The sequence below is a fragment of the Dipodomys merriami genome, unplaced genomic scaffold (assembly GCF_024711535.1).
Source record: "Dipodomys merriami isolate MVZ:Mamm:240054 unplaced genomic scaffold, mDipMer1.0.p SCAF_16, whole genome shotgun sequence".
Lineage (NCBI taxonomy): Eukaryota > Metazoa > Chordata > Mammalia > Rodentia > Heteromyidae > Dipodomys > Dipodomys merriami.
In genome coordinates, this window is record NW_027202937.1 from 26,276,776 (window position 1) to 26,293,549 (window position 16,774).

At 39.2% G+C, this 16,774-nt stretch overlaps 1 protein-coding gene across 1 annotated transcript in view; it reads right to left on the reverse strand.

Annotated features, from left to right (window-relative positions):
• The window catches only part of Sycp2l (synaptonemal complex protein 2 like), a 68,341-nt gene that overhangs the window by 20,261 nt on the left and 31,306 nt on the right, over positions 1 to 16,774 (reverse strand). The window contains exons 20-25 of the mRNA XM_070023323.1: positions 15,444 to 15,679; positions 13,648 to 13,696; positions 12,514 to 12,661; positions 11,776 to 11,825; positions 9,738 to 9,864; positions 2,780 to 2,853 (exon numbers count right to left, since the gene is read on the reverse strand). Of these exons, the coding sequence (XP_069879424.1) occupies positions 2,780 to 2,853; positions 9,738 to 9,864; positions 11,776 to 11,825; positions 12,514 to 12,661; positions 13,648 to 13,696; positions 15,444 to 15,679 (684 nt within the window). The remainder of the gene's footprint in view (positions 1 to 2,779; positions 2,854 to 9,737; positions 9,865 to 11,775; positions 11,826 to 12,513; positions 12,662 to 13,647; positions 13,697 to 15,443; positions 15,680 to 16,774) is intronic.

Genomic DNA, 16,774 nt, shown 5'->3' on the forward strand with positions numbered 1-16,774 from the left:
GCTAATAAGGAACACGATAAAAAAAATTAGGAAAAGAATCCCACTCAAAGGAACCTCAAAAAAATTAAATATGGAGAGTGAACCCAACAAAGGAGGTGAAAGACCTCCACAATGAAAATTAGAATACTTCAAGTAAGAAACTAAAGAAGACAGACTGAATGACCTTCCATGTTCATGGAACAGCAAAATTCATATTATAAAAATGGCTATACTAACCAAAGCAAGCTAAAGGTTCAACATAATTCTCATAAAATGTTCAATGCCATTTTTCATAGAAATAGAAAAATCAATCCAAAAATTCATAGAGAAGCATAAGGATACTAACCCTGAGCAACAAGAACAATACTGGAGGTATCTCAATATCTGACTTTAAATTATACTACAGCACCACAGGTTTAAAAGCGGGGGCAGCAAAGTACAAAGACATCCATAGCTTGTCTTCAATGGCTCACATCTATAATCTTATTTACTCAGGAGGCTGAGATCTGGAGGAACATAGTTTGAAAGCCAACCTAGACAAAAAGTCCATGAACTTGTTGTACCCCCAAATAACCAGCAAAAAGCATGGCTAGATATTTGTCTCAACAGAGCAAGTCAGGGTAGTATGAGGCCCTAAGTTCAAACTGGAGGAGGAGGAGGAGGAGCAGGAGCAGGAGAGAAAGAAAGAAAGAAAGAAAGAAAGAGAGAGAGAGAGAAAGAAAGAAGAGAGAAGAAAGAAAGAAAGAGAGAAAGAAAGAAAGAGAGAAAGAAAGAGAGAGAAAGAGAGAGAGAAAGAGAGAGAGAGAGAAAGAGAGAGAGAAAGAAAGAGAGAGAAAGAAAGAGAGAGAGAAAGAAAGAGAGAGAAAGAAAGAGAGAAAGAGAGAGAGAAAGAAAGAGAGAGAAAGAAAGAGAGAAAGAGAGAGAGAGAGAAAGAGAGAGAGAGAGAAAGAGAGAAAGAGAGAGAGAAAGAAAGAGAGAGAGAAAGAAAGAAAGAGAGAAAGAAAGAGAGAGGGAGGGAGGGAGGGAGAGAAAAGAAAAGAAAAAGAGGAGGAAGAAGGGAGGGAAGCAAGCAAGGAAGCAAGGAAGCAAGGAAGGAAGGAAGGAAGGAAGGAGAAAAAGAAGAAGAGGAGGAGGAAGAGAAAGAGGAGGTGAAGGAGAAGAGGAGGTGGAAGAGGAAGAGGAAGAAGAGGAGGAAGAAGAAGAGGAGGAGGAGGAAGAACAATTACTAGAAATATAGACTACAGACCAATGGAATAAGATCCAGAAAACAAGTCTGTGCATCTATAGCACAGATTTTTATAGCATAGATTTTTTTCCAAAAGCTCCAAAAATATGGTGGAGAAATAAAAAACAATCTCAAACAAATGATATTGAGAAAAGGTAATGTCCACATGAAAAAGACAGAAACTAAACACCTATCTTTACAAAAACTAATTCGAAGTGGATCAAAGATTCAAATGTAGGACACAAAACCTTGAAACTACTACAAGAAGACACAAAAGAAACACCCTCAAAAATATATTAATACATATATAATATGTATTATATTATGTAATCTACATAATATATAGATTATTAAATACTTTTTTGAATAAGATTCTAATGTCTCAGGAAATTTTAGAAAACTTGACAAATGGTATTGTATTTAAACTATAAAGCTTCACAAAGCAAAGGAAAAAATAGAATCAAGAGATAAATGCAGAGAATGAGAGTAAATCTTTTCCAGTTCTTCATCAAAGGATTAATATTCAGAATAATAAAGAGCTCCAAAAATTTGACACCAAAAGGACAAACAATGCAATAACAGTTCTCAAAAAGAAGAAATACAAATGGCCAAAAAATATAATCAGGTATATTAAGCCATAAAGGAAATGCAAATCAAAATGACACCGAGCTTCAACCTCAACTCCATCAGAATGGTGGAGTAAACAAACAGCCAACCAATGCTGGTAGGAATGCAAGAGCTGAGAAGGCAGGAACACATATACACTATTGGTAGGAATGTAAATTAGTGAAGCCACTATGGAAATCAGTACGGAGGTTCTTCACAAAGCTAACAATAAGACTAATATAGAACTATGCCTGACCACTCCTGGGAATAATCTGAAGAGATAGCTGTACACTATATTTATAGCATCACTACTCACAAACAGCCAAGTATGAAATCAGCCTAGATGTTTATGACATATATATATATATATATATATATATATATATATATATATGCACACACACACATATACACACAGACACACTGGAGTATTATTTAGCAACAGTGGAAGAGTATTATTTAACAACAGTGGAAGGATGCTATTTTTAGGTGTATGGGTAGAACTAGTGCTAATCATGTTAGGTGAAATAAGCCTGACCAAGAAAGATATATATCACATATTCTCTCTTATATTCAGAATCTAGATCCAAAATAACCAACAAAATAATAATGACACGAGGTAAAACAAGGATACTGTATTAGAATAGAAAACTGGAGAAATGGTAAAAGGAGAAGTTGATTGGGCAGTGGTGGGGTGGGGGGTGCGGAGAGATGGGGATTGAATGCAATTGAAGTAATTCATATATATATACATACATATATACATACATAATAAAAATTTATTGAAAGGAGAGAGAATAGGTTATAAGTAGCAATATATTTGATTAAAATATGCATGTCTGGAAACATCACAATGAAACCACCTTTGTAAAATACACAGTAATAAAAATTTTTAAAGAATAAGTCATGTGATGCCAATATAATTCTAACTCTAGAAAATCAAATGAACCGCCACCAATTAAATCATACCTGAGACACATTTTCTTCAGCTTTTGAGTGTTCCAAGGAAGAGCCATCGCTGAATCGGTAGGTACTTTGAAGTTCTGAATACAAGACATAACAGTTCCAGATGAATAAGCATATTAAAAAAAAAAGTTTGGCAAAATTCAGCAATCAAGTCAACTTGTACTGGTATTTAGTCTGATGGGAAATTTTATTCCTGATTCAACATCGCTACTTATTATTGGTCTACTTGGTATTTATATGCTCTCATAGTTTAGTTTTGCTAAATATTTATTCAAAAATTTGTTCACCTCTTCTAGGCTTTTCATTGTTAGTATATATTTTTTTCATAAAAATCAGCAATGATTCTCTATTTTTCAGTGGTACTGTTTGTAATGCCTTTTATTTGCATCTCTGACTTTACATAATTCCTTTTCTTCATTAATGTAGCTAAATTTTGTTGTTGTTGTTGTTTTTTAATCAACTCTTGGGTCTGGGAAGGTGGCTCAGTGGTAGAGTGCTTGCCTTGCATGCATGAGGCCCTGGGTTTGATTCCTCAGCACTACATTAGCAGAAGAAGCCGGAAGTGGCGTTGTGGCTTAAGTGGTAGAGTGCTTGCCTTGAGCTGAAGAGCTGAGAGACAGCTCCCAGGCCCAGAGTTCAGGTCCCACAGCCAACAACAACAAAAATCAGCTCTTTAGCCGAGTGCCAGTGGCTCACACCTGAAATCCTACCTGAGATCTGAGGATCATGATTGGAAGCCAATCTTGGAAGGAAAGTCTGTCAGACTCATCTCCAGTTAAGTACCAAAATGCTGGAAGTGGAGCTATGATTCTCAAGCCTCGAGAAAAAGCAGCTCAGTGACAGCACCCAGGCCTTGAATTCAAGAACACACACACACACACACACACACACACACACACACACACACACACACACACACACACACACACACACACACACACACACACACACACACACACACACACACACACACACACACACACACACACACACACACACACACACACACACACACACACACACACTCTCTCTCTCTCTCTCTCTCTCTCTCTCTCTCTCTCTCTCTCTCTCTCTCTCTCTCTCTCTCTCTCTCTCTCTCTCTCTCTCTCTCTCTCTCTCTCTCTCTCTCTCTCTCTCTCTCTCTCATTGATCTTTTTCACTGTTGTTTTGGGGTAGGTTTTTTGTTGTTTTTTGGTCAGTCGTGGGTCCTGAAGTCAAGACATGGGTGCTATCCCTGAGCTCTTTTGCTCAAGGTTAACACACTACCACTTTGAGCCACAACTCTACTTCTGGTTTTCTGGTACTTAATTGGAGAATCTTACAGACTTTCCTGCCTGGGCTGGCTTTGAACCCTGATCCTCAGGTCTCAACCTCCTGAGTAGCTAAGATTACAGGTATGAGCCACTAGCACCTGGCTGTTTTGTTTTAAGTCCCTATTTCACTTATTTCTGCTCTAATATTCACATCTTTTCCTCTACTCATTATGGGTTGGTTTGGTCTTGTTTTTATAAGTCTTTGAGATGCATATTTAGAGTTTTTTGATCTTTAAACGTAGGTACTTGTTGCTAGAGATAGTACTTTTACTGTAGTCCACAGGTTTTGGTGTGTTTCATCTCACTCGTTCCAAGAAAAATTTTTCTCTTGTGACTTCCTTGATGACTTACTACTGACTCAAGAGTGTGTTTGCTCTCCCTACATTTCTTTTCTTTTTTTGGGGGGGGGGTCCGGTCGTGGGGCCTGAACTCTGGGCCTGGGCGCTGTGCCTCAGCTCTTCAGCTCAAAGCTAGCGCTCTACCACTTGAGCCACAGCGCCACTTCTGGCTTTTTTCTTTTTGCTTATGTGGTGCTGAGGAATCGAACCAAGGGCCTCAGGCATGCAACGCAAGCGCTCTACCACTGAGCCAACTTCCCAGCCCTCTCCCTACATTTCTATAATTTCTGAAATTTTTGTTGCCATCCTCCAGTTTCAGTCCATTGTGATCACATACACACACCAACCCACAGGCTAGGACTTCAATTTTGTGAATTTGTTAAAGCTTTTTTGTGGTCCAATACATGGTCTTGTCTAGGGAAAGTTCCATGTGTTGTTGAAAAGGCTATGTTGTCTGTCTGTTGGATGGAATGTCTGTAAATAGTAATAAACTCCATCTGACCAGATCTTTCTTTGTAAATTTTTGGGGGTTTCTATGACCCACAGATGAGTGGGTTGTTAAAGTTCTCACTGTTACCATGTTGGAGTCTGTCATCTCTTTAGGTCTCTTTTATGTTTTTGCAAAACATAAAACTGAGCCAGAAACCAGTGGCTCACACCTGTAAGCCTAGCTACTCAAGAGGCTGATATCTGAAGAACCATGGTTCAACGCCAAACTGGGTAGGAAAGCCTACGAGACTTTTATCTTCAATTATCTACCAAAAAAAGCTGGAAGTGGGGCTATGGCTCAAGTGGTAGAACATTAGCCTTGAGGAAAAAATGCTCAGGGACAGCACCCAAGTCCTCTAAGTCCCAGGACTGGCACAAAACACAAACTATAAAACTGAGTTCACCAACAGTTACATATATCTTTATGAATTTCCTTGATCATTTGAGCACTATATAGTAGCTTTCTTTGCCTCTCAGTTTTTCTCACAAATTCATGTTGTCAAGTGTAAGTATAGCAATTCTTGCTCACTTTGTTTTAATTTATTTAAATTTAATTTTAATTATTTTTAATATTTAAATATATAAAATTTTATTTAAATTTATTAAAATATCATTTATCCAGCCTTTCTCTTTTAAACTATGTCTTCACTGAGGAGGGCAGAATGGTTTTGGGTCTCTTTATTTGTAGCTTTTCTTTGGAGGGTTAAATCCACTGACATTTAAGATGGATAGATGAGCAATGGTTTCTTTCATTTTGTTCTTTTCCTCTAGTCATTTTGACCATTTGGTCTTCCTCTCTTCATCTTTTTGCTTTGATGATTTTCTATAATATTCTTTTCTAGTTCTCTGTATCCACCCTTCCAGTGGCATGTACACTTTCCATATTTTCATGACAGTAGCTACCTTTCATTTCTGGCTGTCCAGCTCCCTTACGAATCTTTTGTAAGGCTAGCTTGGTGATCATGAATTCCCTCTTTTTATTTCTCTTAGAAGCTGTTCCTTCATTTTTTAAGGGTAGTTTTTCTGGGTATAGCTGGAATTGATTTTCTTCCAGGATTTGTCTTTCAATGGATTCCTAAGGTCAGGAGTTTCTGCTCAGAAACCTGTAGCTAGTCTAATGGGAATACCGTTAAATGTAACAAGTATTTCTCAAATTTTCTCTCAAAAGTTCTTTGTCATCTTAGCACTTTTGACAGGTTAATGTATCACAGATTCTAATTTCTCACTGACCCTTGAGTTCTCCTGTCAGCGTTTCAAAAATGCAGCTATATACCTGTTACTTTTACCCTCTGTGGGAGAGCAACAGAATTTTGGCCACTAGAATCAGGAATCATGAGAAAGAGAGAGATGGATTTGGGTATGTTAATTTTGTACCTTGTCTTCTTATTTTTGCGGGGAGGGGTGGAGGGGGGGGGGAGGGAGGAAGGTCCGGTCATAAGGCCTGAACTCTGGGCCTGAGCGCTGTCCCTCAGCTCTTCAGCTCAAGGCTAGCACTCTACCTCTTGAGCCACAGCGCCACTTCCAGCTTTTTTTCTTTTTGCTTATGTGGTGCTGAGGAATCGAACCCAGGGCCTCATGCATGCAAGGCAAGTGCTCTACCACTGAGCACTTTCCCAGCCCCTGTACCTTGTCTTCTTGTAATGTGGTTTTGTATCCTTGACACAAAACTTTACTGAGCTGATGAGTTTTGTTTTGTTTTGGGTAGTTTTGGAGTCTTCTCTCTATAAGCTCCAGTCGCGAGCCAACAATTAAACTTTTCCAATATGTCTCTGCCTTGCCTGATTGCTCTGAGTAGGAGTTCCAGGACAACGTTGAGCACAAGTGGTGAGAACAGGCACCTTGCCATCGCCTTCTGACCCTAGAGGAAATGTTTTCAGCTTTCACCAATGAGTGCTGTTAGATGTGGGCTGCTTGTATCTAGCCTCTAATAGGTGGAGGAATATTCCTTATAGATTGAATGTGTTGAGCAATTTTATCATGAAAGGATGTTTATTTTTTTTCCTTTTTTTTGTGCCAATCTTGGGTGGGCCTTGAACTCTGGACCTGGGTGCTGTCCCTAAGCTCTTTTGCTCAAGGCTAGTGCTCTACCACTTGAACTATAATACCACTCCCAAATTTTTCAGTGATTGATTAGAGATAAGAGTCTCAACCAGGCTACCAGTGGCTCTCACTTATAATCCTAGCTACTCAGGAGGCTGAGATCTGAGGATCACAGTTCAAAGACAGCCCAGGCAAGGAAAGTCCATGTGACTCTCATCTCCAATTAACCACCAGAAAACCAGAAGTGGCACTGGGGTTCAAGTGGTAGAGCAGTAGCCTTGAACTGAGGGACAGCACCCAGGCCCAAGAGTTCAAGCCCCACAAGCCACAAAAAAAAAAAAAAAAAAAAAAAGTCACAGACTTTCCTGCCGGCTGGCTTTGAACCATAATCCTCAGATCTCAGCCTTCTGAGAAGCTAGGAATAAAAGCGTGAACCGCCAGTACCAAACTGAGTGTTTACTTTTTCAGACATTTTTTTCTGCATCTATCGAAATGATCATAATTAGTCACATTTAGAATTCTCCTTTACTTGGTTTGTGTAGCTAAATGTCAATTTTGTCACAAAATCATGATCATATAAGAAGCCCAGAAAAGACAGAGAAATGAATCTATATTGGACATTATAAAGAGAGAACTACAAAACTACAAAAAAAAAGTATCAGGTAAGTTCCAAGGATACAAAATCAGCACACAAGAATACAAGGTACAGAAATCAACTAGCTTTATAGATCTATTTCTCTTTCTATATATTTTTCATTTATTTCAGTTCTAATCATTATTGTCTTCCTTCTACTAGCTTTAGGCTTAGTTTAATTTTTGTTTCTTGCTGTGTGAAATTAATTTGTTCAAGATTATTTTTTTAATGAAGGCATTGATTTCCGTAATCTTCCCTCTTAGTGTCTTTTGCTATATCTTACACATTTTGGAGTATTTCATTTCCATTTTCTTTTGTCTCAAGGCACTTTAACTTACACTTTTATGTCTTCTATGGCTCACTGGTTGTTCAACACTATGTTGCCTATTTTCTGTGTATTTGTGAATTATCCCCCAATCTTTCCTGTTGGTAATTTCTAGTTTTGTACCATTGTATACTTGTAACTATTTTAATCTTAAATGTGTTAATACTTTCTTCTTTTGTGGCCCAGCCTACCCAGGAGGAGGATATTTGGGGGGAAGGCATGTTATGCTGCTACCTGGAATGGTGTCTGTCGGGGCCATTTGTCCCACTTCAGTACCCAAGTTCACGGTTTTCTGCCTCCACACTCTCTCCATCCTTGAAAGTGGCTAACTGAACTGATGCTGTGTTATGAACTATTTCTCCTTTAAGATATTTGCCTTACATATTGAGGTGATCCAATATTAGGTGCATATATATCTACAAATGTTACTATCTTCTTGATGAATTGACCCCTTTATCCTCATACAGAAATTATCTATCATGACAGGTTTTATTAAGCATTTATTGTCCAAATATAGACACTTCTGCCGCCTCTTTTTTGGCTGTCATTTGTATGGAATATCTTTCTTCCAGCCTTACACTTTTAGCCTATGTGTTTCCTTCAGACTAATATGAGTCTCTGACTGAGTTTGTTTGCTTGTTAATCTACTCAATCAGTGCTTCTTTTAATTGGATAGTTTAATCCATTTACAAAGTAATCACTAAGAATAAGGACTCACTGTTGTCATTTTGTTCATTATTTTGTTTCAATTTCTTTGGTCTTTTTCCCCCCTCTTGCTGCCTTCTTTGTTGATGCTACTTATTCTTCTCTCCTTTTCCCTTTTCCTATTTTTTTTCTGCCAATAGCAGCTAGGCAAGAGGCTGTCAGCCAAATGTTTAATAAGTGCCATTACATGCCCAACAATGGAATAAGCTATAGAATGATGGATGTAAACAAAAGAAAAGCTCTACATCTACAAACATAAAAGGTGCAAAGAATTACAATAAAGTTTAAAAACTAAAAGTTAAAGCTTTGTTAACACTGGTGGCTTATCCTGTAATCCAAGCTAGTCAGGAGGCAGAAAAATCTATGAGACTCTTATCTCTAATTAAGCAGCAAAAAGCTCGAAGTGGATCTGTGGCCCAGTTGTAGAGCACCAGCCTTGAGTGAAAAAGCTAAGCTAAATGGGAGACGTGCACACGCGCACACGTGCATGCGCGTGCACACACGCACACACACATACACACACACACACACAGAGAGAGAGAGAGAGAGAGAGAGAGAGAGAGAGAGAGAATCACAGAAAATCTGCCCCCCCAGACTAGTGGGCTATTTAATTTTATAACTGTAAACAGAAATACATACACACCGCTCCCTGGCTTATTATCGATCCTTTCAAAAAAAATTTTACCAAGCTTTGCCTGGAACCATTTGAGTTGAATTGCGTTTTTATTTGTTCATTTTTGTTTTCTGCTTGAACTCAGGTCGTAGGCACTACTCCTGAGCTTCTTTTGCTCAAGGCTAGCATTCTACTACTTGAGCCACAGCACCACTTCTGACTTTTTCTGTTTATGTGGTACTGAGGAATCTAACCCAGGGTTTCATGCATGCTAGGCAAGCACTCTACCACTAAGCCACTTTCCCAGTCCTGAATCTCAGATATCAAAGTGAAATTAAGACATGTGATCTTCCTTCCTTTGCTAATGGAGACATTAGATGGGGGGGAAAAAACACCGTTTCTTTACACTTTCAGCATCTAGATATTTTTTCAAGATGTTGCGTTTCACACTTCCCATCCCCAAATATAGTTTTTTTCTACATAAATCAACTGAAAAGTGCATACCTACTTTCTGTGCAGAATCTTTAGGAGTTAAGGTGGAACTACCGTGGGGTTTTGTTCCAGAAATCGTGGGAGGTGTGGTGTTGTTTTGCATGGGGAGGTCTTTCCATACTGGTGTCAGAGTGTTAGCCTAAAATATAATCCTTGTTAAACATTCATAACCACTCAAAGCTTTGTATCAAAACTTGCAAGATACTTTTGATATTTTTAAAGAAAGTTGAAGTATCGGATCTCTTGCATTCAATAATAAGCACTAAGATATAAGATCCCAAAAGTGCCCTACCACATAAGCCACATAAGCCACACCACCAGCTCTTTCATTTTGCAGTTTGTTTGTTTTTTTGAATACCATCTCTAACTTTGCCTGGGATGGCCTGGAACTTGTGATTCTCCTGTCTCCATCTCCAAAGAAGATGGGCTTGGCAGTCATCTGTGTGTTAGCAAGCATTCTGGGCATTTTGATTATTACTCAAGTTTGAGAAACACTTCCAATTAGGGATTGGGAAGATAAACCTACTGCTTATTCTTGTAAATAAAGCTTTATTGGAATGCAGTGCACCTGTTCATTTCCATACTCCACTTTGTAGCTTTCTGGCTACAAAGGCAAAGTTGATTTGTTGCCACAGCGACTATGTCTCAAGAAATTTAAATATTTATTACTTGGCCTTTTACAAATAATGTTTACCAATGCTTGCTCTACATTCTTGTCTCAGAACTCTGGCACAGAAAATAATATTTGAAACTGAAAATCAACAATGCTCTCACTGAAATTAACTCAGACTTTTTGTTGGTTAATCAGTTTGAGTCTCAAACCTGTAGTGTTTCTTTGATGTTTATTTAAAACCCAAACTGTGTCTATTTGAATCAGTTCCTTTGGTTCATTCTTCTAAGAGACAATTCATTATTTCAGGTTGATTATTGAACCAATAGTTAAGGACAGCTGTAATCCTAGATACTCACGAAGCTAAGATTCAAAGGATTGAAGCTAGATAAGGCAGAAAAGTGTGCTAGATGACTATCTCCAGCAAAAAGCCAGGCTGGAGGTGAGACTCCATGAGCAAGCAAGCAAAGCCTCCTTGCTCAGTTTTAAGTTCAAACTCCACACTTCTGCCTTCCTGAAAAATGCTGAGGACAAAACCACAGATTCCACATCCACAAATTCAACCAAGTGTGGATTTTAAATACTCAGAAAAACATTACCAGTTGTAGTCATGGTGTACAAGTATTTTTTAGTCATTACTTTTCTAAACTATACAACAAAATAATGAATTTACATATTACATTTCATCTTAAGTCATCTAAAGACAATTTGAAGCATAAAGAAGGATCTGCATAGGTGACAGGTCTGTTCTATGCCATTTTATGAGGCTTGATCACTTACAGATTTAGTATCCAGTCAGGGTCCTGGAATCAACCAGCCACAGATACCAAGGAATAAGTATCCATACTCTAGCATGTAGATTTGACCTATCTCTGTCCTTAGGGAACGAGACCCCGGCAGGTGGAACCAGTGGTTTGAACACTAGCTGCGCAGTGTATTTCTGCACGAGTCAGGAGGAGATACTCAGAATCGCAGCAGCCACACCTTATAAAGCTCCTGTATACTAGGTGATTATCTCTGGTTTATGTATTTCATACACATATGTAAAATGTATTGATGTCTATCTAGATGCATATACATATATCATTTCATTATGTGTAAATGCTGAAATTATCAGAAGCTCAAAGTAACATGTCAAAAATAAAATCAATAAGTTTGCTTTAAAATGCAGCTAGTTCAGGGAGCATATTTTTTGTAGGAAGTCAGTTTCCTGCATCCTTCATAATAAAGAGCCTTTAGCAGTGTCTGGGAACTATGAGAAAAACTTCTCCATCTTTACCTAAGATTCACACCAAAGGCCGAGGAGTCCTTGCTGTTTCTACTGGCAGTGAGCCATTGGTTTGTTGCTCTTGCATTCTCAGAAAATTATCTTGTGTTTTGGTTTTGAAATATGCAGTTTGATCCATAAGGCCCCACAGCAGCCCAATAACGTTTACTTACTCTGTGTTTCTTGAGATCACTGCCACTATTGACGGGGGAAAGCGGTAATACTAAAATACAAAAGAAAGTAGGTACACAAAGAACACGTTGATCAAGATGGAAGGAAATCCACTTTTCACCCTCTTCATTAGGTATCCCAGTTCCCATTTGGGACAACTTGTTCAAGTGTCTACTCTTTGGGTGCTGTTCTAATTATTTAATCATACTTCTCCCACCAGCATGAATTTGTGGCTCCAAAGCCCTCACCCTCCAATGTCAAACTCTGACCTTGGTTTCACTTTGGTAATTTTATCTCAGCCTCTTTTGATCAGTGTTACCTTTTTAGCCAGTTTTACCTCTCAGCCCTTCAAATCCTGTTCCTTTTCTGAGAGTTATCTCTCACAGATGATTCCTTACAGATGATTCTAGCTCATGCCAGATTCTTCTGACCTGAACTCCCAGTCCATTTACCCATGACTCATATCTAACAATTGCTGGTTAAGTGCATATTCTTGGCCTTGGCCTTTCTGATGTAACTCTCACAGGGACAAGGCCTCACATCACACATTTCTTTGGTACCCTTTGTCCCATCACATGCTGAAAAATAAGTATTTGCTGTTGTATGTGTGACAAAGGAAGACAAGCAGGAACTTTTTTTTTTCCTCTAGGTCTGAGACTCAGACTCAGAACCTGAGGCCGCTTTCACTCATTGGCTAGCTGTCTACCAACTGAGCCTCCCCTCCAACCCCAGGCACTCACTTCTCATGCTATGGTTGACACTTGACTTTCTTCTCCTAGAGTATGGCTTTAGGTATCTCTTTTTGCTGTTACTGGTCCAGGATTTTTCACTGGGACTAGAACTTGAATCTTTACTGTCATCAGAGAAGAGATGTTTCCTGTAATTAGACTTTTACAAACACTGCTGATCAGTAAGAACCTTTACTAGGAGGAGAATGTCACTTATGTGCAAGTAAACATTTTGCTGCATGCAGACTAAACATGCTATAATAAACATAAGAGAAGCAAATTATGTTAGAAGACTGTGCTCGCTTCCATAATAAAAACGTACAGAAGGAAGGAGGGGGAGAGAAAAAAAGAAGAAAAGGATTATTCTTTTTTTTGTGTGATTCCCAACCAAGCTGCTAAATACAAAGGGTGACAAGTCATCTTTGATCACATTTACCGCTGGAGAACAAAAGCAGCTGGACCTGAATATTATGCCAATACCACAACTCCAACACATACATTCAAATGGCAAAGCATAGTTGAAATGTTTTTTCCAGGCTAGGGATGTAGTCAGGACTCTAGGCTAGCAATGGAACTCAGTGGTAAGCATATGCAAAGCTCTGGGGTTGATGCCCAGCACAAGAAAACAAAACGACAGGTTTCTCTGCATCTTAGAAGACCCAAACACAGATAGAAGGCTTTTGGAAACATTTTGAAATTAAGCCTGGCTATAAAAGATTATAAATTTAGAACAAGATTAATCTATTCAGGAAAGGTAATTTAAGTGTACCTTAATATACACACACATACATGTATACATATAATATGTATGTATAAATACATGTATATGTATATGTGTGTATGCATATATGTTTGCATGCGTATGTATACATGCATGTATTGTGCCAGTACTAGGGCTTTCACTCAGGGCCTGGTGCTGTCCCTTACCTTTTGCCCAAGGCTGGTGCTATACTACTTAAACCACACCTCCATTTCTGCCTGCCAAGAGTCTCACAGACTTTTCTGCCCAGGCTAGCTTTGAAACACAAACCTCAGATCTCAACCTCCTGAATAGCTAGGAATCCAGTTGTGAGCCACCAGCACCCAGCTGATATTTATACTTTTTAAATTAAGAATTGCCTTAAGATAAAAAAAAATTTACATTACCGACTTCCTTCTTTCTTGTTTTCGGTCCCCCTCAAAAGCAGAGTCTTCCCTAAAACCATTGAGACCAAATTTAATGGATTAGTGCAATTATCACCTGCCTGAGTCCCTCAGGTCTCACTTTTCCCCCTCCTGGGCCATGTCCCCCCTGCTCCTGAGCTCCACGCACAGGAAGTACCCATTCATACTTCTTATCTTGCAGGATATTTCCACAGATTATCTGACAGAGAAGGACCACTTATATAAATAAATAAACAAGTAAAAAGACAGGGTAGGATCTGCAACCACATAATGCTAAGGTGTGGCACTTCTATTCCCTGGCCCCAGGGGTGACTGCGGATGCTGAGCATCTGTATACATCGTAGCCACCAGTGGGTGGTCTTTGAAGAAATGTCTATTCACAGCATATATACATATATATGTACACATGTACATCTACACACATATAACCATATACACATATGTACACATGCAGGTGCTTATACATATACATATGCATGCATGTGTGCATGTATATATATGCACATGTACATGCCATATAGCCATACACTGGCATGTATGTGCATGCACACATGTGTGCATGTGCATGCATATGTGTGTATGCATGTGTCTGTATGTGTGCATATAGATGTATATACATGTATACATGCTTATGGGCTATTATACACATGTATACATGTATGTACATATATAACAGTTCTGAAATGCTGTGGAGTAACTGGAACCCTCCCACACTGAATGCCAATAAAGCTTCTGTGGGAAGCAGCATGGAGATACCTCCAAAATTAAAAATACAGCCAGGCCCTGGTGCCTACCCCTGTAATCTTAGCTACTCAAGAAGCTGATGACTGATGATCACAGTTCAAATCCAGCCTGGGTAGAAAAGTTAGTGAGACTCTTTTCACCAATTAACTAGCCCCCCTCACAAAAAAAAAAAAAAAAACACCAGAAGTAAAGACATGACATCAGTAGCAGAGTATCAGTGAAAAAGTTAAAGGAGAATGTGAAGCCAAGTTCAAGCCCCAGTACTAGCCTGCACACACACACACAAATTAACTAGAAGTAATATGTGATTTATCAATCCCACTTCTGGGTCAATATCTAAAGGAATTGAGATCGGGTTGTCAACAAAAAGCTGATAGTCTTTATCCTAGAAACTCTAAATGCAGCCGGTGCCAGTGGCTCACGCCTGTCATCCTAGCTACTCAGGAGGCTGAGATCTGAGAATCACAGTTCAAAGCCAGCCTGGGCAGGAAAGTCCTTGAGACTCTTATCTCCAATAAACCACTAGAAAACCGGAAGTGGCACTGTGGCTCAAGTGGTAGAGCAATCGCCTTGAGCTGAAGAGCTGAGGGACAGTGCCCAGGCCCAGAGTTCAAGCCCCATGACCAACCAAAACAAAAACAACAACAACAAAAAAGAAACTCTAAATGCTCCAAGATGCAAAACTTAATGAGTGACAACATCATGTCTCAGTGGAGAATGCCACTGCTGGTATCCTGCAGTGAAGTGGCAGGCATGCAGGCATACTGAAAGGCTGTGTAATTTGGCCTTCAGCCTGTGGGTATAAGGTGTACATGGAACAAAAAAAATTCTGTGTTTAGACATGGGTCCCATTGCCAAGGTAGCTCATTATGTGTATGCAAATATTCTAAAACCTGAAATCTGAAACACTTCTGTTCTAGGCATTTGGGATACAGGATGGTCAGTTGGTACGAGGTACAGAAACATCACATTATGCCCTGTGAATCTGTACACCTATGTCGTGTAATATCAGAATAAAATTTTAAGTCACTTACTTAGATTTGTCACCTAATTCAGGAACCTGACTTTGAACTGATGCTTCTTGTACATTTGAAGAATTCACCTGCTTTGTAATAACTCCAAAATAACAAAGATTAAAAACAAATTCAACATTCCGCATCTTCAGGAAACATTTAGATACTAATTGGGCCTTATAATCTATAAAACATATCAGACCTTGTTCTGTATCTGGTTTCGATTTTTCGGGTGATCGATCAGCTGCTTTTTTTGGCTGCAAGAAGAAGAAAAATATGTTATGATTCCTTTGAGGTCTCTTGAATGTCTTTTGTAACTACTTCACAATTCTTAGGAAAAGCATCCCAATGGAATCCCAAACTCTTTATTTACTCAACTTGGCTCTAAATAAGCATTGGCTGCTCCAAAAGCTTTGTATCCAGTCACAAGAAAGGGTTTGTTACTATGTAAGAGAGTCACAGATTGCAACCCTGGCAGAGAAGAAAATGGCAGCATCTCATCTGAAGGATTAATGTTGGTTGTTAAACATAATAATCATGACACCACCATCACATTTCTGTAGGATGTGGGGAAATTAATTAAAAACTAGATATCTATATATAACAAGCAGGTGCTCTAGCATATTTTCTTTAATTTCTTAACTGCCACATGCACAAATTATGTACATTAATGTAATTTTTTAATGCTTGAATATACCATGAAATATTTAAATTAAGTGTTTTTAACATTTATCTTTGTCTTCTTCCCCTGCCCCCCTCACCTTTTGTATTGTTTTGTGGTGGTTTTTTTGAGACAGTCTCACTGCATAGCCCAGATTGGACTAGAACTCTCAGTCTCAGCCTCCTGAGATATAGGTGTGAACCACCATGCCCTGCCCTGAGCATCATTTCTTTGTGATGAACACACTCACAGTCCTTTCTTTCCAGTGCTCTGAAACACCCAGTGTTGTTATCTGTAGTCATCCCACTGGGAAATCTTACCCCAGAATTTCTCACTCCTGTCTAGCTGTAATTTACCCCATTTTCTTTTTTTTGGGGGGGGGGTCCGGTCGTGGGGTCTGAACTCTGGGCCTGGGCGCTGTCCCTCAGCTCTTCAGCTCAAAGCTAGTGCTCTACCACTTGAGCCACAGTGCCACTTCCGGCTTTTTTCTTTTTGCTTATGTGGTGCTGAGGAATCGAACCCAGGGCCTCATGCATGCAAGGCAAACACTCTACCACTGAGCCACCTTCCCAGCCCTATTTACCCCATTTTCTAAAGCCTAAGGCCACACCTATGAACTTGCCATCACCACTGATAGGAAGCCCCAGCAGCAGTATTGTTAATTTGTCTAAGTGGTCCCAGAGCTAGTTCA